The sequence below is a fragment of the Varanus komodoensis genome, unplaced genomic scaffold, assembly GCF_004798865.1.
Source record: "Varanus komodoensis strain SLA01 unplaced genomic scaffold, ASM479886v1 scaffold48, whole genome shotgun sequence".
NCBI classification, from domain to species: Eukaryota; Metazoa; Chordata; class Lepidosauria; order Squamata; family Varanidae; genus Varanus; species Varanus komodoensis.
In genome coordinates, this window is record NW_025336059.1 from 2,621,240 (window position 1) to 2,647,477 (window position 26,238).

The 26,238-nt window shown below is 50.3% G+C and overlaps 1 protein-coding gene across 2 annotated transcripts; it reads right to left on the bottom strand.

The window, feature by feature from the left end:
• Positions 1 to 357: 357 nt before the first annotated feature.
• Positions 358 to 25,982, bottom strand: PIK3CD (phosphatidylinositol-4,5-bisphosphate 3-kinase catalytic subunit delta). Of its 2 annotated transcripts, none has more exons than XM_044445453.1 (22): positions 25,874 to 25,982; positions 21,269 to 21,432; positions 19,789 to 20,017; positions 19,409 to 19,638; positions 17,999 to 18,178; positions 15,912 to 16,061; positions 14,877 to 14,966; positions 13,041 to 13,262; positions 11,529 to 11,625; positions 10,630 to 10,760; positions 9,732 to 9,791; positions 8,893 to 9,060; positions 8,067 to 8,188; positions 7,295 to 7,438; positions 6,573 to 6,672; positions 5,699 to 5,877; positions 5,368 to 5,477; positions 4,076 to 4,154; positions 3,151 to 3,318; positions 2,653 to 2,776; positions 2,055 to 2,200; positions 358 to 556 (listed from the first exon to the last, which is right to left on the bottom strand). In XM_044445453.1, exons 2-22 carry the CDS (start codon positions 21,407 to 21,409, stop codon positions 373 to 375), a joined length of 3,054 nt encoding a protein of 1,017 aa, XP_044301388.1. In that variant the 5' UTR covers positions 21,410 to 21,432; positions 25,874 to 25,982; the 3' UTR covers positions 358 to 372. The 2 variants fall into 2 exon arrangements, with proteins under 2 accessions (XP_044301388.1, XP_044301387.1); XM_044445452.1 differs by having other exon boundaries at positions 25,853 to 25,982.
• Between the last annotated feature and the right edge of the window lie 256 nt (positions 25,983 to 26,238).

The following is a 26,238-nucleotide window of genomic DNA, read 5'->3' on the forward strand; positions in this document are numbered from 1 at the left end:
TTTAGCATGGGAAGAGATGATGAGCGGTGCAGAAAAAGCTACTCAAGGAGGGCTTTTTCAAAATCGCATTGTTTTCAATGGAGCTTTACCCCTATATTAGGGTTAGGGGTGTCAACCAGGGTAGGGTTAGGGTTAGAGAAACGAGGTGTCATGGCATGGGTTTGATGGTTGGAATGTGTTTAGCATGGGAAGAGATGATGAGCGGTGCAGAAAAAGCTACTCAAGGAGGGCTTTTTCAAAATCGCATTGTTTTCAATGGAACTTGACCCCTAAATTAGGGTTGGGGGAGTGCCCCAGGGTAGGGTTAGGTTAGAAAAATGAGGTGTCCTGGTGTGGTTTTGATGGTTTGGACGCGTTTTGCATGGTTCGCGGTCAGAATTCAGACCCCGGTCCCCCCGGCCAAGGCCCCCGGAGCCCCCTTACCTTGAGGTACTGGATGTCCTTGGAGCAGCTCAGCTCCGGGAGGCCGGCGGCTTTCATGAGGGCAAAGAGGTGGAGGAACAGGAGGCCGTGGCACCGGAGGATCATGTAAGCCGTTTCACAGTATTCTCTGAATCTGCGGGAAGCAGCACACACATGAGAGGAACCTCGGGGAAATCTACGGTTGGTACGGACTGGGGCTGCGGGTTTCGTGCACGAGCCGGCTCAGGGGGGCTGCTTGCACCCAGGGCCAGCAAAACTAAGCACCGCGCAGCAGCTCTTACAGCGGGAGCAGGACCTCAGACCCACAGGGCGAGCCTGGGTCCCTGCATGGCCCCTCAGGGGCTTCCCAACGGTCGTATGTGTCCCAAGCGCCCATCCCTCGGAGGGACCCCGGCTTGTGTACACTCCCTCTCCTTCAGCGAGGCTGAAATGCCGCTGCCAAGGCTTATTTATTTATTTATTCAATTTATATCCTGCCTTTTTCCTACCAAGGGCTCAAGGCAGCTTGCATCATTCTCCTCCTCCATCTTATCCCCACAACAACAACCCTGTGAGGTAGGCTGGGCTGAGAGTCAGTGGCTGGCCCAAAGTCCATCGCTGAGCGGGGACTCGAACCCAGATCCTCCGAGTCCCAGTCCCGTGCTCTTCACCACTGCACCACACTGGCTTAGAGGAGCACGAGAGGTTGAACTGAGGGTTGACTGGTGTATTCTGACGTTTGCCTCTGGCTCTGCTCCGGAAGGGCATCCTGGCCCCAGGCAATCAGAAAACAGGCATGGCCGGTCAAGGTTTTAAGACCCAAGAACAGCTTCGTTGGGTCAGACCAAAGGCCCACTGAATCCACACTCAAGCAGGTGCCCTCTAGATTTATTTATTTAGCTTGCAGCTTGTTATACATAGATTTATGGTTGATATTAGCATGTCAGCTAAGTTAAAAACACATTTAAAATTTAAGTGTTCAAAAGATCTCTGTTCAAGCATCAATGGCTAAGCCATCTAACCACTGAAGCACAGCATTGTTTATATGGAAAAGGTCATACTCTGGGTTGGTATATGCCTCTAGATGAACTGGACTAATATAATGTCCATCATCCCCAGCTGACATCACCATCACAGTCCCAAGATACCTCTACGGTACTCGGTTTGGGAAGGCTGATTTGATTTCCCACATCTCTATAAAGGGGGACATGGAAAAAAAGGGGGGAGCTTATTCTGTTCCTGGCTATCCTGAAGATGCCTTCCTGGTAGACTGCTACTAGCTTTGGAAGTTCCAGGACTAGTAGCTGGTGAAAGACCATCCCTCTGTTGACAAACCCTTTTCAGGCTTAAAAATATGAACTAAAACCTGAACTTTTCAAATATTCTTCCTGAAAGCCATTTTGTTGGTACAACGAAGGGGTACAGCGCAAACAGAAGAATGAGCAAAGCAATCTGGCACAGCAGCTGAACTGCCTGGCCTGGGAGATCCTGGTTCTAGCCATGTCTTTGGGCCTGTCATTGACTCTCAGTCTAACCCACCTTGAAGGGTTGTTGTGAGGATATAAAAAAGGATAGGATATCAACCCATAGACTGACTTGGGCTTCCTGAAGGGGGATAAAAGAGGAGCAACCAACCAAACGAGCAAGCAAACCTTTCAAACTTTTCACTGTTGTTGGTTTTCCCTTCTTGGATCACATGGACGAAGTCATAGGTCAAGATGAAAGGGACCCGTTCACGGTTGATCCCAAACTTGGTCTTGAAGTTCCCCAGGAAGTGGCCAAAATCGATGTGAAACAACTGGGAAGGGAGGAAGGAGAGAGGTCCAGGCAGTCAGGACTGGGGCAGCTCCAGTGCTCCACCTGGTGGCCAGGGCTGGAACAGCCGCTGCGGTAAATGCAGAATTGGTCTGCTGAAGAGCGCCAGCCCGGAAAGGACCAGCTCTTCCCTCCAGCGCTGGCCACAGCACCACGCGGCCTCCTGCAAACAGCCATGTGGCCCGGCTCCGGCCTCTTGCAGGCTGGGACCGACAGGGATCGAAATCCAAAATATCAGTGTTGGGTTAAAAAGTCAGGCCGAAAGTAGGACAGCCCTGGGTTTGGATGCCCAGTCTGCCAACGGTTCACTGCACTGGCCACCCGCAAGCCATCCTCTCCCTAACCTGCCCTGCAAGGTCGTTGTGTCGATGAAGGGAAAGGGTGGAGTTAACCACCGATGCCACCCCAACCTCCATGAAGGCGCATCCGGCCTACCTGGCCATTCTCTCGGATCATGATGTTGTCGCTGTGTCGGTCGCCGACGCCCAGCACATAGGTGGCCACGCAGTAGCCGGCACAGGAGAGCGTGAATTCTTCGATGGCGCGCTCCAGGGCATCGCTGTGCGAGAGGGAGAGAGGCGGCCGCTCATGCAGAGCCGAGGAAGAGCTTACCCTTCCCAGCTCGCCGAAAGAGCCGAGGCCAAGGTTTTGCAGGGACGGAATGGAATTGGAAGCCAGGTTCCAACTCGGAAAAGAGCGGGGCTTTGGCCAAAGACAGCTCCTGGCAACCCGCAGCCGATGGGAGAAACCCTCTTGCAGTCCGAGGGAGACATGCCCTTCGGAAGCAGCCTTGGGGCACCGAGCCTGCGAGGGCAGGGCCGAAATAAAGGCCTGTGTTCTTGCTGCCGGGGGGCCCGTCCCAGAGCAGGCACGCTGGCCCGCACCCTCCAGGGCCGCATCCTGCCCCACGTGAAGGGTGCAGCGAAGGCCTACCCAGGGTTCTTGGATTTCAGCCAGTTCAACAGGGCGTCCTTGTTGAAGGCCGCGGTGGCCGCCATGTTGCTCTTGTTGAGCTGGATGTTGGCGATGGTGTCAGAGTGCATGACGACTTCGATCAGCCCCGTCTTGTCCCCAGTGGAAAGGCAGCCGTACGGGGTCATCCTGGGGAGACGAGATGGGCGGTGGTGTCAGAGCCCTTTGGACCTCCGGATTGCAAGGCTCTCACCTGCCTGGAGAGAGCGCCCCCTTGTGGCTGAGGCTGCCCTGGCACCCATTCCAGTGAACTGGAATTTACTAGCAGGACCCAGCAGCGAACGCGCCTCAGTTTCCCCATCCTGGAGTGGAGGTGTGGGCAGAGGCACCCTCTGGCTGGGTCCAGACAACACAAGAGCCCAGGCTTGGGCTGAGCAGGGGCTGCTGTTGAACCGTCTTCATTTATTTAAAGTGTTTGTATGCCCCCCCCCCCATTACTAAAAGCCTCTGGACGGCTTACAACAAACAAAACCCCAAAGAACAAAGAACCATAACAACAACACAGTGCATCTGAGAGATAATAATAAAAACAAGGATAAAACCAATTAATTGTTAAAATGCTGGTAAGGGCAGGTTATCTGGCTGTCTGAAGCAGCACCGGCGCAAACCCTGAGAACCCCCACCCCAGGCGCCCGTGTTTCCGTGGCCGGTCAGTTTCAAATCTAGCAAGATGCAAGGCAGAGAAAAAAAGTACTCAGTTATCCCCATCCAAGGTGCCCTGTGCAAAAAGCAGGCAGGACGAAGCTGCGAAGGAACCTTTCCCTCCGCACTTGACAGTCCCGTGCCTCCAGGCTGAGCCAGGAGATGGCCGGGGAGGGTCTCCAGCAGGGCAGCCACGGCCACTTGGCTGTCCGTCGCCAACCCTGAGATGACGGAAGGTGCTCACCGCAGGTCGAGTCCTTCTTTCTTCCACAAGATGTCCATCAGCTGAATCATCTGCAGGGTCAGCATATCCTGCCGGAGATCTGCAGAGCAAGTGGAGAAGCAAGTGCGGGTTTGTTTACTGATGCCGTCTTTGCTCCTTCCCCCAACATTCACCTTTCCCAGGCCCCTTGAACAATAGAGACGGCCGCTCCCTCATGCAAACTGGCACGCTTCAGTGCTGCTTAGGGTTGTAGGAACAATCTGTTCCCGTTCACGACTCCTCCGGACGTGCCCCGTTTGCATCCTTGAACAAGACCACAAGCACGGCCTCTGTGCCCGTTTCCCAGGTATGCATTTGCCCTCGGAGGCACGGCATTTCCCAGCCTCCAGCTGACAGCAGCGGGGTGGGGAAGGGATGCTGTGGGTCTGGAAAAGGGCACATTTTAAAAATGCTGCTTTTTGACTGGAAAAGATTTGGCACTTTAAAAGTGTGTATTCTTCTCCCAGTAGAAAAAGAAACTCCTTTGCAGATGAAGAATTAAGCAAGCAAGCAAGCAAGCAAACAACTCATGTCTGGGGATGCAAACCTGGTGGAACAAGCTTCAAGGGAGGGTTTCGAGAGCTTCAACGCACTCGAACGTTGCTAGATATCGGTTGCACCCTCGCTCTTATTTTTCCAAAGATCACACTGGACAAGCTGGCACGGCACGGCGGGGGACTCCCCTTCCTAGACCAGCCCCTGCCAAAAACCTCTCTAGGCCCAAGTCAGAAAACGATGCTTCGGGCACCACTGTGGAGACAACAAGGCTGCCTTACCTGCCCAGACTTGCACGAAAACACGTCCCCAAAGCACAAGGCAGCCCCTCCCTGCAAGTGAGCGCAAGGGGAGCGTGGGCACAGTCTCCACATCGGCGCCTCTTTCACCAGATCTCTGTGACCCTTGAGAGGTTGTCGCAACGACGCTGTGCATGCCTGCTCGGAGCTGGATCCCCTGAATTTGGTGGGGTTGGCCCCTGGGGGACCAGAGGGGACCCTGAAGTGGGAAGCGGCAAGAACCCGCAGAAGCTTCTCTGGGTTTGCAGCCCTGGACCTATTTCCTGAATTCATGTGCTTTGATGTCAAAGAACACACAGCAGCAAAGCAGGCACTTTTCAGGTAACTTGCAAGACTCGCGAGAAAAAACCAGCTGTGCTAGATTGGACAAAGGGCTCCCAGTCTTGGCCAGTGTGATCGGAAGACGCTTCGGCTTGGAAGTGAGGGCTGCCAGCACCCCCATCGCCCATGAAAAGAGGCGGTGTTGGCGGTGCTTCTTACCGTCCCCGTTTTTGAAGATGAGGCCCACGGAGTCGCCGCCCGTCTCCTCGTTGCTGAACACAAGCCACAGCGGCTTCATCTTCGAATCCATGAACGTGCACATCTCCACACTGGAAACACGCCCCCCCCAAAAGCAAAGAGGCGCAACTTCAGCCAAAACAGCAGCTCTGTTCGGGTGAAAGCACGGGCGCAAAGCCACTGTGCTCTGAGGGGCGCCCTCAGAGCCGCCTGCCCACAGCGCGCCCGCGTCACACGACGCCCTGCCCTCACACAGCCGTGGGCCCCCTCCGGCCCGGGCAGAAGCCCCCCGGAACAAGCCCCTGGCCCTTACTTGACTTTGGCCAGGATGATGCTGGGGTTCAGGGGGGACTCGAGGTGGGAGAGCGCCTCCAGGTAGGTCTCCTGCCGGAGACAGGTGTGCATGGACTCCTTCGTCTGGGGCTTGGGGTTCTTCTGGGCGCTGACCTTGATGATGTCATTCAGGCCCTTCATCTTGGTCAGAGCATCCGTCTAGATCCAGGGACGGAACAAATACTCCTGTGATTTGCACTAGTCATAAAACCTCGCCTGGCAATACATTTATTAGTACTTGGAAAGTATCATTACTTTCATCGCTATTTTGTCACCAATGAGTTAACAAAGCATCAACACTTTGGTAAATTTACTATTGATGCGTTTATTTGTATTGTTGAATGCGTATTTATTATACAAATAACATTTGTATAATATTTATTATTTATTCTACTTGGCAATTAGAATAGCTTCTTATCACACTTATATTTTGCAAAAAGTGTATCTTTTTTCCTCCTGTTAGGAACACAAGGGTCCTTTTGTCCTCACAACAACCCTGCAGGGTAGGTCCAGCAGAACATCTGTGGCTGACCCAAAGACACCCAGTGAGCTTCCTGGCTGAGCGTGGACTGGAACCCCAGTCTCCCAAGCCCCAGTTCAAGATTCTAGTCCCTATGCCTGACTCCCTGAGTATTCCAAGCAGCACCAGGTGATGTATTTCCCACAATGCACCTGCACTGTGTTGGACTGGTGAACTGCAAATATGTAGGAGCTCAGCCCAAGCCCAGCTGCCCGGCCCTTCCTTGGTCAGGCCAGACAGAGGAAAAATGCAAAGATTTGGACCCTGCTGAGCTACTGGGACACTGGCAGCTGCCCAAGCATGGCGGGTTTTGGCGCCGGCCTCCGGCCCGTACCTGTTTCATCAGCGCTTTCATGTGATGGATGCTCCCCCGACAGTAGGCCTCCAAGATCAGGCCAAACTTCAGCGCGACTGTGGGGACATGCATTTCTGATCTAAGGCGGAGGAGAAGGAAAAAGCGCAGCGGGGTTAGCATGAGGACTACTCACTTGGTCTCACTTTAAGGAATTTGCTGTCACTCGGTGTGGCTTTAGGCCATGAGAGCCTGCAGCTTCTCACAGCATTTCTTCAAACAGGGCTAAGAGTGTCTTTGAAGGACAACCAGCGTTTCTAAAGCATTGTATGAAGGATCAGGATAGCTCATTGAAGTGTGCTGACTTTTCCAAGGTTGCAGCTGGGACTCCACCTCACCCTGCACTCCAGCCCACAGTGGCACCCTAAATTCCTTTAAACTTTGTATACAGACACCTGATATGGTGCTTCCTTTCTTTTTCATTCAGCATGTTAGGACTAGTCTGAACCACTCAGAGATTTGTTTCTTGGGTGGGACAGAAGTGAGACAAACCCAGTGATGAGGACAAGGTTTCTGACGATAACAACAACAAAACAACAGCTGTGGAGCCTCCATCTCCCAAAGCACTCTACCTCAGGACACCGGTGGATGAGCCGCCGTTTGCCGAGGTTCTCCGGCAGGAACCAGAAAAGGGCTGAGTGGGCTTGGCGCTGCCTAGGCCTTCCTGACCCCACAGCAGGAACGCAGGTCCCTCCCGCCCTCACCTGAGGTGCCAGAAGAGGAAGTGCCCGATCTTCCGGTTGGAGAACGCGCGGTCCAGCAGCAGCCTGGTCAGCTCGCAGTCCAGGTACGACTCGTACTTGAGCACCTGCACAAGCTGCAGCAGGTATTGGAACAGCTCGGCCTCCCTGGGGGCGGAAAACGCACAGTCTGTTTGCACGGCCCCCACGCCCTGCCAGGCACCTGAGGGACAGGTCGGTCTGCGATGCCCATCATTCCCCAGACACTGGCAGGTGCCCTCGGGCTCCTCTGGAGGCGGCTCTCCTCGCTGCAGGCAGAAGCAGGGGGCGGGGGTCCCCAGCGCCACTCCTGAGGGGCCCCAATACCAGCAGGAGCCTCCTGGGGACCCCAAACCCCCCCCCTCACAAAACAAGTGCTTTAAGAAACGCTTGCCAAACACCAGAGGCAGCTGGTCCCCTGGACCTTCTCCCAGGGGCCTCTTCAAACAGGGGCTTCTCCCTCATCTCTAGCTGTGCCCTGGCACAATAACCGAATGCAGCTTCAGCTTCTGGGGATGATAGCCACTGTAGTCCAACACATCCAAAGGACCAAGCAAAATAAGCCCACCTCTCGTGTTTTGGTTGGTTTTACTCGCGTTCTTGTTTTGTTTTCCCCTTCCCCAGGATGTAACACGGCTTTTTTTTAAAAAGGGAAGAATACGGAAGAACGTGGGAAATAGGGAAAATCCAAAAATGTTTGTCGAAGGTCGATCAGGACCCCTTCTCCCCATCCTGCCCTGCTGCCGGCGCAACTCACGTCATCTTCTTCAGCGAGTTGACCGTGAAGGCGCTCAGGTAGCGGTCCGGGAAGCTGAAATCCAGCAGCTCCAGAGCGTTGAGGACCGGCAGCTCCGGCCACGACTGCAGCAGGTAGATCATCTGCAAGGAAGGGGACGCGGACGCGTTGGCCTGGGCCCCTGCAGGCGTCTGGCCTAGTTCTGGACGGAATCCGCCCAGATGCTAGGCCGGGCTCGGTCGGCTTCAGAGGGTGACCGTGGCACCAGCGTGGGACGAAGATGCTTCCCCTAACACTCTTTTTAATGAGCTTGTCGACAGGATGCAGAGGCGTCCGTGAACGCAGAGAAAAGCAAAGCGGGAGATCGACAGATATTTACACAGAGCTGGTGTCCTGTTAGCGGACAGAAATGGTGCAGTACGACTGCAGCGAAGGAAAGCAAAAACACATTTTTTTTTGCCCAAGGTGTCATTTGAAGATACTTCTCTCTCTCGCTATTTCTCTACCTATCTAATGTATAAGGTGTGCACACCTATTTTTTTCTTCCTAAATGCACTCAATCCTTCCTAAAAAATATATGCTGATCATCCCAGCGTATATTTCCACAACCCCTCATTTGCAAAAAACATAAACAGAGCAAGCATGCCTGTAAATATTCCACAATATTCCACAACACACCAGTGTGTTTGCACGATTCCTATATGCAACAAGTGAGCCACGGTATATTCTGCAATCCTGTGCATTTGCAGAATTTTCATTTGCTTTAACATCAGGTTTCTAGACCTCATGATGCAAAAGCAATGCCCAGCTGTGCCTCCTGGACCCCAGCCAAGGAAGGGCCTCTCACCTGAGCCACATCTTCGTGCTTGTTCCACTTGGTCACCAGCAGCAGTTTGGCCAACGCTCCCGGGTACTGGTCCCGGATCTGATGCCTCATCTTCCACAGCAGATCCTTCTCATGCTCGTACAGCTCGGTGTGCGTCCGGCGTTCCAAGATCTCCTTCAGTTGCTGCTTCTACCGAGCCGTTTTGCAATTGGGGAGGGGAAAAGCACAGCCAAGGAAGAGCACGAACACGTTCAGGCGAAGGTCGTCAGGCTGGGCAGCTCGGCAGAGTCCGAGCCACGCCGGCCAGCAGCGCCTCCCTGCCCCAAGGCGGGTGCCACGAAACCAGCAAGCGGGTGACACAGCCTTCCATGCTCATCCTCCCAGCAACCCTGCGAGGTAGGCGAGCCTGGGAGTCAGGGTCCAGCCCAAACCCACCCAGTCAGCTTCAGGCCGGGTCCCCCAAGTCCTGGTCGGACACTGCACCCCGTGGAAAACTGGGACGGCGTCCAGAAGCAGCTGGATGCGGCCGGGGGGGGGGGACTCTGCTCATAAGCCTTTCTCTGAGAAAGCCGAGCAAAAGTGCGGGGGGTGGGGTCCCCAGTGCACGGTCACACTGAGGGCATGGAGGCCCCGAATCCGACTTCCCCGGCTTAAGCATCTTCTCTGTCGTGGACGGGTTCCTCATCTGCCTTTGAGCAGAACTGCCCCATTGGCCCCTGCATCCTGTTGAGCTGCCGTTCCCTGCATCCCCGCGCCAGCTGGGAACACGGCGGGGCGGCCCCGCTCGGACCAAGGCTGCCCTAGGCGGGGCAGTTCTGCAAGGAGCCCCCAAAGAGGTGCGGGGGCTTTTCCGGACTCACCTCCTCTGGATTCTCCACCATGGAGCGAGGGGACGGCCCGTTCCTTCCGTGCTCCAGTATCTGAAAAGGCAAAGGAACAAAACACCATATGAGGAGACCTTGGACCGCTGTTACTCAAATGTTTTCGGGGCCTCTGCAGCAGCATCTGCATCCAGAGACAACGAGAAGCAGCCACTGTGGGAACAATAACAGAGAACAGCACGATAACAGACGAATCGATACAAACAAGACGGAGGAACCGAAAAGCGTTCCAAATGACGTAATTAATGTTTCCAAGTTGGCAGCTCAAGTACTCTGGAATGATGCCATCAGAAAAGTTATCCTGGACTTCAGAAGAATTATTTTGAAATCCCTGTTTTGGCTTTTTTAAATTCTTGTTTCCTATCAAACCATCTTAGGACCAAAAAGAAACCAGATGAAATTCTGGTTGCCCTTGGCCAGCTGTTTTATTGCTGGAGCATGTTATGCTTTTCTCCAGTTTAATTAGAGTTCTCTGTTTTCATTACATGGGTTTATATTATTGCAAACTGCCTTGCAAAAGCAGCCGCTCTGAAAGGTGGCCTAGAAATATTTAAAATAAGACCCGTGTTTTAAAAAATGGAACAATTGCAGCGTTCGACAAGTGTGAGAAAACAACACTGTAAGTGGAGATCTCTGCATCTTCGTACACCACACTTAACATTTAAGTGTTAAAGATTTTTAACATTTAGCAAAATCCACATGGATTCCAGCCAGGTTAGGAAGTTGCTGCAAGTTGAAACCCTCAGTTTAATGGCTGTTTAAACCCTCCAAGTATTTTATACCCTCCACGTAATTCCCCAGTTTAACCAAGGACTAAGCAATGCTACCTTTTCTCCTGCAGCACAGGCGCAATTATGGGATGCAGCCCCCTTCCTACCTGTTCGAACGTTGGATAGTACACCGGGCAGAAAGAAATTTCAGGAAAGCGGATGACCAAAGCAGCAGCACTTTCTGTATTGGGGTTGGTCTGGACTGTACCCATTGGGTTTAAAAGCTCTCCCTTCTCATCTGCAAAGCAAAACAAGGAGAAGGAAAGCTGGTGGTGCTTTCTCGGACAGGACTCCCTTGGAGAAGAATATAAACACGTTCCATCCATGCAATCATAGAAAATAATGGTTGGCAATTCATCTTTGAGCCACAGAGGATGCCTGCTATAATCTCAGAGACCAAGGAAAATGCCCACCCACTGGAGAAATTCAGGGGCTCCAGAGGTCCGATGGGGCAGCCCATTGTTCCCCGTGCCCAGGGCAGAATCTCTGCATTTCGTAACTCTTCGCCTCCTTTCCATGGCCACAATTTCTGCAGCAACAGCATTAAAATTCAGTCGAGTCACTAAAGGTCAAGAAGGATTGCTTCAGAAGCACAGATCTGACCTCTGAGGCAAAAAAGCAGGCTGTATTTCGATAAAGGAGGGAACACTGCACAGGAGAAAAATATTTTCAGTTTCGCGGGACTTTTCAGTCTGAGCCTGAGTTTTCTGTGAGTCATCATTCCACCAAGAACACATTTTTTTGCCTGATGGATGCTATGAACTGTCGTGTATTGATGGAGCCTCCATGCTTAGGGGCACTTTACCTCTTCTAAAGAAGATTAAACGGGCAGGAGCAGCAAGAGTGTGAAGTCACATCTCTATGCAAGTTTACAAAGAAAAAAAGCCTCCCACTTCTTCCAACTTCGCCCACCCAGCCATAACTCAATTTTTTTCCCCTGAAAAGGAAACACAAACTGCTTGCAATAGTCTCTGCCGGCAAACCCAAGGCAGAATTTTTACTCCACCTGGAAATGAGGACCACATGGGAAGACAACACTCCCCGGTTTTCAGCTGGTCTCGGTAGTCAAACAGCATGACGTTCACCCAGGCGATTGGACAGTCCTGTCAGGAAGGGAGGGGTTAAGAACTGAGACCTTGACTTCTTTCAAACTTGGGACTCTTGTTATTATTGGCTAGAGAAACGGGACTTCGCATAGATTTAAATATGTTTTTAAGTTATCATAAATGGAAAAAGAAGGGTGTGGGGGCTGACCCAGCAGGCTCGATGTTTTTGATGATGGATGTTGTTTGTAGGTTTGTTTTTTTTTAAGGATTATAACTTCTCAGATAAAACTTATTTAAAAAAAAAAGAATTGAGACCTCCGTCCGCTGCAGAAGCATCGTTCGCAGCCGTGCGACTCCAACAGCGCAACACATGGGCAAGGGAAAATGGGTTAGTCTTTAATGTGCACAAGATTTCTTCTTGTTCTTGCTGCAGAAGACTGAGGCAGCTAGTCCTTTCATCCTCTTTTTCCTGAAGTCGCTTCGGGGGCAATATGGCTGCAGGAATATACTTGATGTCTTCTCCGCAACGTTCCTCCTCGGAGGAGACTGTAAAACTGGTCAAACGAGCATAAAGCCATTTGCAGTGTCAACAGGGCCAGGAAAGCAACCTGGCTGCAAACAACGTCTTTTCACAACGTTCGCTTTCCAACGTACGTCACCGGAAAAAATGCTGAAAAGATTTGTCCTCTCTCTCTCCCCTGCTCTCCTCCTTTCCCCCCTGCCTCAAAACCTTTCAGGCCTCCTGGAAAAATGATCAGAAATGATTTACACCCTTTAGAAGGAAAGAAAACCAGGTCATGAAGCTGGCTGCCAACCAAGCGCTGAGCAAGGAGCTGTTTGGTGGGGAGATGACGCAGCAGGAGCCGAGAGAATAGCTCTGGCGTGACTCAGCAGGCGAGGGCTGAAAATGCTGCCGGAGGCGTATCAGCCTTCCCAGCTCTCGCTGCTGTCCGATTCTTGTTTCTTTCTTGGTAGCATATGCTTCGGCAGCCCCTCCCTGCTGCAGCCAGCTCAGATGGAAAAGCTGCATTTAGCTAGGCTCCGTCCTTCTGCAAAATCTGCCGATTTGTCCAGATGTCATGGAGACCTGGGACACCTGGAGGACTCCTGAACGAAGCCTGAACTTTGGCTGATCGCCCACCATATGCACAGAGTTATGCTCTGGGAGGGTTTCAGCCCCCAGCCAAAAGCAGACTCCGGCTCTTTTGGCTCCGGGTGCTTCCAAAGATTGCATTTGAAGGTTCTTCCAGGGGGTGGTTGTTTTGAACCCTGCAAGAATAAAGCTAGCACCTCAGGGAAGCCTTAGTCCCCACCTTGCTGTTTCAGCTTTCTCTCTGCGGGGGCTCGTTGGCGGTTTTCTTGCCTGTTTTCCAAACAGGGATTCCGCAACTGCCTTGCGACGGTCCAGGAAGGACACGCTGCTTTACTCCCGCAGGACCGTGCCAGCTGCTTCTGAAGTCAGGGAGACTTACCGCCTTCTTGGACTTCTTCTTGGTGGACCGGGCCTTCTTGGCTTTCTCCACCACCGCGTAGAGGGCCAGGCAAAGGCGGGCCATGCGAGGGAGGTCGCAGACGTTGATCTCAAACTCCAGCCTCTGGCCCCACACGGGCTCCGAGGAAACAGCCACTTCGGAGCTGGACATCATCTTGCAGAGCATCTCGTGCCCGTGGTACAGGCCTGCCTGGACCACCAGCTGAAAAGCGCAAGGAGGATGAGGGACAGGCAGGCTTAGAAAACGGTAAACCCAGCGAAGGAATCAAATAAATAAGCCATGGACAATCGATAAATACACGCCATTTGATTTTTTTAACCATCTGGGGAGAGAGAACTCGGTAAAATAACTTGGTCTTGACTTGCTTTTCGACGCCAGGCCAAGATCTTTTTATTTAAACTGCATTTTAATTGTTGAATTTATTCATTGCTTTTAACAACTTTGGCCAGGATGTCTCCAACTGTTTTTTTTTTTTTAATTTATTTAGAAAATTTCTATGCCGCCCCATTCGCCGAAGCCTTGGGGCGGCTCACAAATATATCAATTAAAATATTATACAATAAAAATATAAAACAAGTTAACAATATAAAATAAGTCGCCCTGGCCGAAGAATAAAATAATTAAATAGTATTAACAGTTAAAATGACGTTTGAATAAAAAGGTCTTCACCTGGCGCCGAAAAACAAATAACGACGGTGCCAGGCGGACCTCTCTGGGGAGTGCATTCCATAACTTAGGTGCCACCGCAGAGAAAGCCCTCCTCCGAGTACTCACCCTCCTAATTTCTTTCATGGAGGGCTCCCGGAGAAGGGCCTCTCCCGCAGATCTCAAGGGGCAGGCGGGCATATGTGGACGTAAGCGCTCCTTCAGGTAACCAGGACCCAAGCCGTTTAGGGCTTTATAGGTCATTACCAACACCTTGAATTGGGCCCGGACTTCAATGAGAAGCCAGTGAAGCTGACGGAGGACTGGAGTCATGTGAGCATAACGCCCCGTCCCCGTCAGCAGCCTGGCAGCTCTATTCTGAACCAATTGAAGTATCCGGTCCGTCTTCAAGGGCAGCCCCACGTAGAACGCTTTACAGAAGTCAAGGCGGGAAGTCACCAACGCGTGTGTCACTGTCGCCAGGCAGTCGTTCTCCAGGTAGGGGCGCATTTTATTGCAGTAATGATATTTCTTTATTTGTAAGCCGCTCCGAGTCTTAGGCGAATGGGGCAGCATATAAGTCCGCCAAATAAATAAATAAAAAGAAAGAGGGCCAGGCTATAACAGGCTAGTTGGCACAGGTGGGTCCCACTTCCAGCCCCGCTTCATTTTATTCGCTCAGCAACGCCGAGAGGCTGAGAATCGGCAGCTTGCCCAAAGTCCCCCAGGTAACTTTCATGTCTGAGCATCAACCCGGGGAGACAGCACTCAGGTCTCCCCAGTCCAGAGCCATCATCCACGCTGCAACCGCTGCGCCATACTGGCGCTCAAGCAGAAAAGCAGCACCTCAAGTCACATTCCAAGAGCCTTGCAGAGCTAGTTTTCCACTTGCGGGGAAGCGGAACAAATGCCAGCAAGAACAGGCCCAGCCGCACACTGCCAAGTGCTTCTAAGAACTAGTTTTCTATGTACTGCTGATTGGTATCGGCGCCTGCCTCTTGCTGCAGCGAGACGTTTCCTGTGGCCAACTGACGGCTGAACGAAAGCGTCTTGTGTGGGACAGGAGAGGAAGACGCCAACAGACGCCTTCTGTCTTTCGGCTGCAGCATCACCGGAAGGCCTGAGGCGCCTCCGGGGAAAGAGCCAAGGAAAGCAAGAGGAAAGCCGTACCTTCATCCGTTCGTCAGCGTTCACCTTACTTCCTTGCACCAACTCGATATAGTAAGGCTGTTCGAGCGACCAAAGAGACACGGAGCTCAGCTGTCCAGGGGGAGAGAAGGGAGACGGACGGATCATGACGCGAATTTAGCAGCAGAGCACAAATCCCTAATATTTTTTCCAAGCGAAACGGTGGCACGGGTCTGGGGACAGAATGCAGGTCCCCAAATGGCCTTTTCCCGTCTCCCACATCCGCTTTGGAGGTTTTCTGGAGCTTTCCCTGTTATAAAAAGCAGACCTGCCGCTGCCAAGGTATGGTTAGCAGCCGTAAGAGCTTTAAGTGGCTACAGGCTGGCTTTTTGGCCCTGGCCAGCGATGGCACGCAGCCCCCGAGGCCTCTCACTTTTCGGCCTTCTCATTTCTCATCTGAAAAGGCATTTGTTCCCCGGGCTGAGAGAACTTCGACACTCATGATATAAATATATGCCAAACACTGGAATTTTATTTATATTGAGCCATTAGGCTGCCACCAAAGAATTTATCGTATCTGCTTCCACACCAATGAATGACATTACGGATAAAAAATATTATCCCAGCTTTTACTCTGCGGAGTAAATTATGCTGAGAGAGAAAAACCGGATCAAGTTGGTGCACTGAGATCCACGGCCTTATGGATTTGAACTCAAGTCCCGGCAGAATCCTAGACCTACTCATGAACAACACAGCATTTTAAGCTACGCAATTCTCCATCCCACCTCCCTGGACTTCATCAGGTGTCAAAGGGGAAGAGCTGGTGCCCAAGGGTGAAAATCCGAATTTCCAAATATTTGCCTGCACAGCAATTTAAAAGAAGCTGTGCACAACAGGGACATCGGTTCCAGATTGGAAGGGGGGATTGGAAGGGGGAAAAAAAAAACCAACCCAAGCATGTGGACTAGCAGCTTAACACATTTTGTTTCAGAGACCAGCAAAAATGTAACCTTTTTGTCACTTCTTTGCTTTTTCTGGAAAGAGATGGCGCAGGGCGGCAGTGAGAACCGGCCTTACCTTTTTCTTGGGGACCGGTGGAGGTTTGGTGCTCCCCTTCGGTGGTGCAGTAATTCCATTGGTCTGTTCTTCCCACAAAGCTAGGATGGAGGAGGAATGTACCATGGTGAGGTGGGGCAGGAGCCCCCGGTGTAGACAGTCCCGGATATACTGTGGGAACAGATTGGACAGGGCTAATGGAGACAGCAAAAGCTTAAAAGGATATAAGAGAAAGGAAAGCCATCAAGAACGGAAGTGAACTCAGGTGAAAGAGTTCAGATTATGGCCTCAATGAAGAGCTCTATAACAGCATCAAAATTCTGAGAACTGGCATGTTTCCTCTTTTAAGTCAAGTACCTAGCCCTTCATGGGAAAGATCTGAGAAAAGCACTATCATGGAGAGTGTTTCTGAGAAATGGCTAGAAAACACAAGGGGCTTGGGCATGGTTTCCTGAATTCTCTGCTCTTTCCTTCCCAGTGCCAACTACACCTTAACACTCTGGTTACCGGGTGACACGAACCAGGTGGCTGCCCTTGTGATCATAAGGACTAGAAACGCTCTTTGTCTGTCTGTGGCCCACGTTTTTTCCTGCAACCCAAAAGGGCTTGAATAACCTGTCTGCTCCCCTCCCTTGTTATCCTCACAACCACCCTGGGAAATAAGTTTTTTTGATCTGAAGCCACGGGCAAGGCTGGAGGAAGGAGCCAAAAAAATTGTAACACAGAAATACACAGAGGAATGATGGGGATGATGATAATGATAGAGATTTGAAATGTCAGGCATATATGTGAGTATATTTTATACTATTCTTATTACTGGCATTAGCAGGTTATGCTGATGCTGCAACGAGAAGATTGTTAAATAATTAAAAAAATAAATTTATTTTGAAAAAGAGAGAGATTTGAAACGTGCACAGGTTCAATTGGGAGTTGAGCATATAATTACAGAAACTCCTGGAATATTTGTTCTGCAGAGCAGTGGCGAAAGGATGGGAAATGGGCCAGGGGAGGTGAGGGCCAGTTCTAGTTCCCAGTCACACTGGTAGACCCCCTACTCCCAGGCAAGAACGCTTGAGCGGATCAATACCCCAAACCCCATGCAGAAGGCTGGGAAAGCAGCACACAGAGTGCCCCTGAGCATGCCTGGAGTGATTTTTCCCCCTTTGCCAAAGTGGAACCTGTTTCCCCAACAGAGGATGAGTGGGAAGTAGCATAGAATCAGATAATGAGGGGAGAAGATCTGGTAAGCAGATCTTGGTCAGATGGACGGACGCCCCTTAATTGGCTTGGGACCAGGATACCTAAAGGAACACCTCCTTCCTATTTGCCTCCCGCCCCCTGAGATCGGCAGCAGAGGCCCCGCTCCGGGAATCCTCCGTGAAAGATATTAGGAGGGTGAGTACCCGGAGGAGGGCCTTCTCTGCAGTGGCGCCCCATCTATGGAATGCGCTCCCCAGAGAGGTCCGCCTGGCGCCCCCATTATTTGTTTTTCGGCGCCAGGTTAAGGCCTTTCTATTTAATCAATATTTTCACAAGTTTTAATATTGAATTTTTATTAACATATTTTATTCGCAGCCAGAGTGGGTCGCTAATTTATTTATGTTATACTGTTATGTATTGGAATTTTATTTGCATAAGCCATCCTGAGGCTCTTGCAAAGGACGGCATACAAAAATCTTAAATAAATAAATAAAAGGCATGGCCAACTGCACCAAGATGACATTCGGTGGCCTAGTTGACGGATTGCCGGCCCAACTGGCACGGCCAGGCCTGGAACATGGTGAAGGGAGGCCCTCCGGCCAGCAAGAAGCCAGACTCCGGAAGGGCGCTCTGGATTTTTTTTTTAATTAATTAATTTATCGGTTTATAGCCTGCCTTTTTCCTACAAAGGACTCAAGGCAGCTTGCATCATTCTCCTCCTACATCTTATCCCCACAACAGCAACCCTGTGAGGTAGGTTGGGCCGAGAGTTTGACTGGCCCAAAGTCACCCAGCTGGCTCCATGGCCGAGCGGGGACTCGAACCCGGATCGTCAGAGTCCCAGTCCCGCGCTCTTCACCACTGCACCACACCGGATCCAAAAGAGAAAACGTGTAGGGAGTGCACACCTGGAACTGGTGCAAGGGGTGGTTTCCATACAGGTACTCGTATTTCCCGTTGATCTGCAGCGTGTAATCGTCCGGGCTGCTGACTCGCTGGTGGCGGAAGATGGTGGCCTGTTTCTTGATGGCGTAGCTCATGAGCGTCGTGGGAAAATCCTTCGGTGAGATCTGGAAGGTGAAACTTTCCTGCGGGGCCAGGGAAAGAGCGCCGTTGGCGTGTCTGTTTTGCTGGACCACGTGGGACGCGGTGCAAAGATTTCCCTACTCTCTCCCCCCCTGCACCCCATGGGTGCAACGGGACCGTCCCAGTTGTGTTCCCCAGTTTACTGCCTCCCATGTGGGAAGTAACAGATTCCAGCCCCTTGATCGGTTTGGTCACCCTTTTCTGCACCTCTTTAAGGGAAAATTTAGATGAATCCATCAGCCGAAAACTCCACAGGGCCGGAGTCGGGACGAACTGGATTTGGTTGCCACAGGACTAAATGTGGACTGAACACAGGATTCTCATTCAATTCAATGGGAGCTTCCTTTCCAATGCAAAGGCTAAGTGTGAGGGTCCGATCCTGCCATGGGGGCGCTGGGTTACAGCCCCCAACACGAGTCGGTAGCCAAACTTCCCTCTGTGTTGTTGGCTTCTGCTTTAAAGAAGGCCCTGAAAACACACGTTGGATTTTGGCCCTTGCTGGTTCCCCACCGCCTTGTACTGCACTTTTAAGGTTTCTTAAACATTTTTAGTCTCACACTAATTTTTATTATTCTTCGTATTGCTGCAAGCCACCTCTGCAGGGCTCTTTCCTGGAAAGGCAGCCAAGAAATATTTTATATATTTTTAATATCTTTTTTAGTAATTGATCCAGTCTCCCCTTTAACTGCTTGCTTTGTTACTTTATAGTTAGGTTTCAAATGTTGATAACGAAGTTTTATTCACTATTTCTTGCAATGCGTACTTTTACTTTTGATTGTATGCTGCCTCGAGACCTCAGTAGTGGGCGGCATAGAAATGGAGTATAAATAAATTTGAAAAAATACATATAAACATTTTGGACTGTAAGCGCCTTGGTGCGAAGACGGCACTGTGGCATGACACAACTACTCTCAGTCCAGGGGCCAAATTTGGCTTTGGGAAAACTCAATGGTGGGGGAGGTCCTCTACTGGTGGGTGTGGCTAAAGACAAAAGGGGCGGAGTCCCAAACTCCAGCCTGTTCTAGCTTAATGCTCTTACTGCTAGTAACTGAGTGATTGGAAGCACTTCAGCTTTTCAGAATGGGGAAAAACCTGCAAAAGCCATTGGCACTTCCAAGAAATGGTTGGGAGAAATGGGCAACATTCAGAGGGGTGAGATTCTACTGCAATCAATCAATCAATCAATCAATCAATCTTATTTTAAGTCGCTGAGATGCAAAACTCCAATTTACCCCTCCGGACTCGAATTTGACATTGACAAAAATGTTCTTGCTGGGCACAGGAAGAGGGCTTCTCCCCAGGCCATTGGCCACGGGTTCGAGTTGCACGGGGAAGCTGTACTCCATCCAAGCCCTCCAGTTCAGCTGCTGCCGCCTGGCTACTCTCTCCTCGCAGAACTGGAGCATCTGGGCACGGAAGTCGTTGACTTCTGGGTCTTTCAATGAGTCGAACTCATGCAAACCTGCACAAGAGAATAGCATGCATTTCAGCTGGGAAGTTTAGGGGCTGGGGAAGGTGGGAGGGGCTTGCTGGGAACTCCGAGGGCCGGATTCGGCCCGTGGGCCGAAGTTTCTGCATCTCTGCTCCGGCTCTCGCCGCAAGCCAGCCTCACCTTTGCCGATGAGGAGGCTGATCTGGGAGTTGACCAGCTTCTTTGCCCGATCGCCTTCGCGAGCCACAAGCCGCAGGACCGGCAGGAAGGGCTGGATGTCGCAGAGGCGCCGCTGCTCATCCTCCAGCTCCTGCTGCTCTGCCGTCTGGTTGATGCATGTGAAGACGTAGGAATCCGGGTCACTGAGCATTTGGAAGAGGGGCTCATATTGGGCGTGGTGCCAGACCACCTGAAATGTGGGGAGAGAGAAGCCCCCTTAGGCTTGGAGTTGTCCAAGACTGCCTATCCTCACGTGCGACCCAAACCTTTTTTTTATTATTATTTTTATTATTATTATTAGAACATTTCTATGCCGCCCCTTGCCGAAGCCTCGGGGCGGCTTACAACACAATAAAATTCAATACAAGATAAAAATAACAATATAAAATTAAAATTAATAATATAAAAATAAATAAAAATATAAACGATATAAAAGAAGTTATAAAAGACAAGAAAAGAAGTCGCCCTGGCCAGATAAATAAGTAAATATTGTTAACAATTAAAATGACGTTTAAATGAAAAGGTCTTCACCTGGCGCCGAAAAACAAATAATGACACAACAACCCTGTGAGGTAGGCCAGGCTGAGTCTCGCCTAATTTCTACACATGTCCAGACAGGAAAAAAAGGCCTCTAAGTCCTATCACGCCCCAGCCAGCACAAGCTTAAAGAGCCCTTTTCCTTCCTGGCCAGGTCATGTTGTTGTTCCCAGTCCCTTTTCATGCCTAAACATGCACAGGACCTTCTCTGCAGGGGCACCTGAATTGTGGAATTCTCTCCCCAGAGAGGTTTGCCTGGCGCCGTCACTTTATTCTTTTTGGCTCCTGACTGTTTTAAGTAGGGTTTTTATTATTGCTATATTTTAGGATGCTGTGTTTTAATTATCTTATCTTTTCTTACATTTTATTGTTAAACTGTCCCAAGACTTTGGTAGTGGGACGGCCTACAAAAGTGCTAAAATAAATAAATACTGGATTACACGCAGCAGCTTTCAAAAAGTCTCCGCTGGCAAGGCACAAGCCAGCCGTGACGGTCCCCTTGCCCACCCTGGAACGGGGTCCTGCACTTTGGGGGATGTTTGACCACCCCTTACACCCATGCCCAGAATCAAGGCTGCCCAGAATCAGGCCAAAAGCAGGTCCCTGTGCCTGAATTTAGAGGGAATCGCATTGGCTGCTGGCCTCTAGCGAGCACGAAAGAAGTTATTTTCCCTGCAACCAAAACCAGGAGTAACCTAAAGGAAATACAGCTTAAAAAAAGAAGGGGAGCCTTAGGCACATTCCTGGAAGTCTGTAAATTCTGTTTCCCAGAGAGGTCCAAATCATTATCCCATCTGGCCAGGCAGCGGTGGAATCGGAGATCACGCAGCGGCATATCTGGCTATTCAAAAGAGGCGGCACATGCTGAGTCCCGAGCACGGAGTTTGGAAAAAGACACACGTACCTGCTTGATCGCGCCCAAGGTGACATTGCAGGACACGGGCAGGGTCAGGTAGATCCCAGTAGGAAGGAGGAAGTCCACTTGTATGCTCTGGTTGGCTTCTTTGGACCAGAATTCGACGGGGCAATAAATCCCCAACGTCATTCTAGATGCTTCTCAGCTACAACCTGCAGGCAGAGCAGCAAAAGGCGTGGAAGTTTTCCCACGGGGAAAAGTACCACACACATGCAAAGGAAGAGAAAATGTAGCAGCTGGAGAATCTCAGGTTCTTTGTTTTCTTCCCAGAAAGGCCATTTGTAGCACTTGTAAAAGCTACTGATTGATAAGGAGTAGAAATGTTTAAAAATCCAAGAGATAAACAAATAAACAAGCCAACAGAAAACCATGCACTGGATACGAATCTAGTTACTGCTTGTACATTTAACTCCCCCTGTGCAAGTTTACATTACAAAATATAGGTTAAAATTCAATAGTTCCTTAGAGGGTTTCACTATGATTCATTTCATTGCGATTACATCATCTTTTGCTTTTCTTCCCCCAAAAGCCATCTCATATTTCTTTAAGTCAGGCAGGCATTCAACAGGGCACAGCCCCCGCTTGCTAGCATGGGAAGGGAGGCGAAGGAGGCCATTCCACTAATCATACTGAGAATCTGATTCATTTTTCCTCTGCCGTCCCCAGCCTGTCTTCCTTGCATGTCATGTCTTTTCAGATCATTAACCTGCAAGCAGAAGCTGCCTTGGGTTTTTTTTTGACAGCTGCTCATAAATTGCTCCGGAAGCCGTTTTTGCATCAAGAAAGAGCAGAAACAACACTTATTCAGTAATCAGATCCCAGCTTCCTACCCACAATGCACATGCTAAAAGGTCCCTCTGCCAGAACTTTCCGGGAAAGGGTGGGTGGGGGGGAAGGAGTGCAGTTCAAGGACCCCCCTGGGGGTTGTCTGTCAGCCTCCTCCACTTTTATCTGGCAGCAACACCTCCGTACAAGCAACATGTCCTCATTTGTAAGTGAGCAAGGAACAATTCCTAGAACAGTGAGCCACGGGGGTTGTTTTTCTGTTGCGGGGGGCATTTATTTATTTCTTATCTGTTCGATCCTGTGGGGTATCGCCACGGTTCCAGATGGTGAGGACTGCAAAGCCACATGCCTAAATTCCTCAGAGAAGGAAAGGAAGTGCTCGGAAGTGGGGGGAGCAAAGGATGCGCCCAGTGGGAAACTCAGCAAAGAGGATGTGATCCAGTTCGTCACCCCACCCCCCCACCGGGCAATGCACTCAAATATGCATTTCTGGGCGGGAGATGATTTGCAAGCTAGAACTCATGAAAACTCTTCCTTTTCTGAGCGGGTGACTGTATAAGCTCAGCTGAGCTTGGTTAGGAAAGGGGGTCTCCGATAGCCCCCTTGGATTCTCACATTCGAAATAAAATTCTGATTTTGGGCAAGAGGGTGGGGGAAAAACACCCCTTCGTTACGGGCTTGTCTCACAGGGAATCGGTTGCACTTTCTTAAAACACCTGCTATACATGTGCAGATGACGAGCTCAGAATATAAATATACTGAAGGCATATTTACAGCAAATATAATATGGCTCAGTCTTCGCTTCTTCGCGGTGCCTGCCGGGTGTTTTGGACTTCAGTCCCAATCAGCCCCAGCTTCCCTGGCCAATGGGGAGGGATACTGAGAGTTGTAGTCCAAAGGTTTTGGGGAGCATGAGGTTGGAGAAGGGGTCTGGAGGTCAAATTCCACTGTGCCAAAATGGGGCAGTCTACAATAGGCGGGGCCAAAGGCAAAGGGGAGGGGCCAAACCAAAAGGGGTAGGGCCAAAATACCAACCTGCTATTTTGACTTTAATGTAGCGGGGGACCACCAAATAAAAAGAGGGCAGGAGACAAGCTGGAGAAACTGGGAAGGCCGTATCGGACTCATGGCCCAAATTCTGCACCAAATTTTAATATATTTTAATGTATATATATTTTTAACTTATTTGTTGTAAGCCGCCCCGAGGCTTCGGCGAATGGGGCGGCATAAAAATGTTTTAATAAATAAATAAAATAAATTCCGTATATACATATAATGCACTGCATTTATAGCCCATCTACTTTCGAATGAGGTGCTGAAAACCATACAGAGAGTCTCAGCTAATGGGAAGTACAGAAATTAATATCATAATAATCCACTATGTGGCTGAGGAATTGCTGGGAATTTTATTCTGCTTGACCTTGCATAAGCTTGCACCTTTATCCAATGGTCCCTTGAGGATCTGCAGCTTTAGTGGCTTTTCAGGGCCTCAATATGAGCAAATAAAGGTCTTTTGTTTTTACACAGACAAACACAATTGTAGAACATTTACATATTATTCTGACTCAGCAGCAAGTTTCTAGACCTTAAGACCTTGTCTGCATGACCACATTTTTAAAAAAATAATTGTGGGGCTCTATTGTTTTAAATTGCACATCTTGCCCTGGATGGTGTTTGAGCGCATGAGGTGAATGTATAAATATTCATAGCTAACTAATTTAATTAATTTAGTCTAGATTCATTCCATGCTGCAGAAGAATCCATGTTGAATTTATTTATCAATCTATATATGAAGTCTATTACTTTTCATTAAAAAATAACCCCAAAGAGGGGTAAAGCGACCAAGAAAACATCATAAAATCAAACAACCCAACTTATCTCCTATAAGACCATCGAAGGCAGCTAACAGGAATGCGAATTTAAATATAAAATACAACACCCACTTTAAAAGCCCCACTTTAGAGAGTATCATTGCATTGGATTTTGGTGATGAGAAAAAACAGAGAAAGCCGCAAATATTCCTCTTGGCAGCTGTGCTCACAATGACCCCCCCCCCCCAGCATCCTTCCCCCACCCTCTAGTTTGGGACTATAATCCCCATCATCCCTTCTGGCTGGGGGGATGAGCGCATAGGCCAACCTGGCTAGAGGGCTGGGGAAAAATGGCGGAGTTGCATGGGGGACCCGGCTTCTCACTTTAAATATTTCCTGGCGCTCACAAGCCCTCAATCCCACGGCTGAGTTACTCTGGCCCGGGAATCGTGGTTAGAGATTCCCAGTGCTGGGAAACGATGACTCCCAGCCCAGCAGAAAGCGCGAGAACACATTCCACATATTTGGGCTATTGACCTAGCAGGCGACGGACAGCCAGGCATCCCTCTCTGCTTCCCACCCCCCCCGGGGGGGTGGGGGAGGGCTGGCCTGGGCAGCCATGTTGTGAGAGCGCCCGCGGCATCCCTTCCAAGCTCCACATGTGTCCACCGATCCCAAAAGGAGGTCTCTAAATGCAAAGCTAGACTTCCAGATGGTGGAGGCCGTGATGTTTTCGCACTGGTTCAGTGCCCTTCTGATAAAGGCAGAAAACAGGAAGGGTCTCTTTTGAGAGCTTGATAGGAAAAGTGAAGGCAGCGCTTTCCCCAGAAGCCAGAAAGACAACATTTGAGGTTGTTGTGCTCTGGGCACATCACGAGAAAGCAAGGCAACCCTGCTATAATAATAATAATAATAATAATAATAATAATAATAAAGGCAGATGTATAGAAGAAGACCAAATGCATGGACTCCATCAAGGAAGCCACGGCCTTGAATTTCGAAGAGATGAGCCGGGCTGTCCCGGACGGGATATTTTGGAGGTTTTCATGCACAGAGCCGCCATGAGCCAGAGACGACAGGACGGCACAACGACATCGACATCGTACCGTTACTTGCAAGATGTTTACGGTCAGAAGAGAACTGCAGAATCCCACTTAGAAGGAGAGGGCAGCAGACAAGATGGAAAAGAGCCATGAAGCTGTTGCAAACTGCACTGCGTTGCCAGAGATATTTTCATCGAGTGGAAGGCAAGAGCAAGTGAATGGATTTCTCTGACAGCCTTCACCGCTTGCCGGAAATGGGCAAAATATACACCTTATGCACTTCAATGAATAATTCAGTGGGTGGTGCTGAAGGAAAGAAAAGAACCCTTTCCGTTCACTAAGTGCTGTCCACATGTTTCTCAAGCTCTAACCTGCAAGGATGAGGACTAGAATCTTAAAACTGCGTGTTTCTTTTTTGAAAAAAAAAAAAATCGTCCCTGCGGCTCCGCGAGTGCCAGCTCTTGTCCCAGGGCCTGGACTACTTTCAAGCGTGAGGCCAAGAATCAGCACCTGCCCCAAAATTATTTGCCCCACACTGGCCTTTCAGAGATTTAAGTGTAGCCATTGCACATGCCTATGTCTACTTCTGAAAAACAAACACATAAATAAACCATGATAAACACCAGACACAAGTCAGAGCAAGCCCTGAAAAGCAAAATGGAAAAAACCAAGCAAAGGCCAGGCCAGACTTTACAAGCACCTGGGCACACGGTTTCATTAAAAAAGAAAGCGAAGGTAGCATAGAGATAATACCAAAACGCCACCCCAAGAAAGACCGAAAATAGGCAGACCTGTCTCCAAGAGAACCTGCTTATGCACGTACTTCAAGGATGCCAAGAGGTGCCTGAAAAGGAAGTAAGACACTAGCCCTCATGGTTCTGAAGAAAGTCGTACTGAAGCGGCGCTGGAAAAACTCCCTGACACCGACTTACACCACAGGCCTATCGAATGACACAGGCGCCCGCTCCGAATCCCCTGGACTGCAGGTCCCATCATCCCCAGGCAACGCGGACGGCGAGCAGGAATGCTGCCAGCTCTTGTCTAAACCATCCCATCTATCGCCGGGGCGGGAGAACCCAAACCGCGCCAGCCCGTCCGAAGCAGCGCTCTTCTCGCAAGCGCGCTCTGAACACGCCCAGAGGCGCTCTCGACGCGGGCTGGGGGCGGCGTTGCCTGCCGTCAGCTCTCGCCCGGATGCCAGATCCCCCTGAACAGAAGTTTCCAAAGGCTGAAATCAGAGCGGGGGGGGATCGCTTCCCGCACCCCAATAAAAGGGGGGGGTGGTATGGGGAGGAGAGAGAGCGCGCGCGCGCGCGAG

Bases quoted from the DNA above. Each gene is read 5' to 3' on its own strand.
- PIK3CD (XM_044445453.1), bottom strand. From the start codon at position 21,409: ATGACGTTGGGGATTTATTGCCCCGTCGAATTCTGGTCCAAAGAAGCC. The intron at 9,792-10,629 runs GTAGGAAGGGGG...TTGCCTTTTCAG, and splicing joins ACTATCCAACGTTCGAACAG to ATACTGGAGCACGGAAGGAA. The intron at 6,673-7,294 runs GTGAGGGCGGGA...CCTCCGCCTTAG, and splicing joins TTCCTCTTCTGGCACCTCAG to ATCAGAAATGCATGTCCCCA.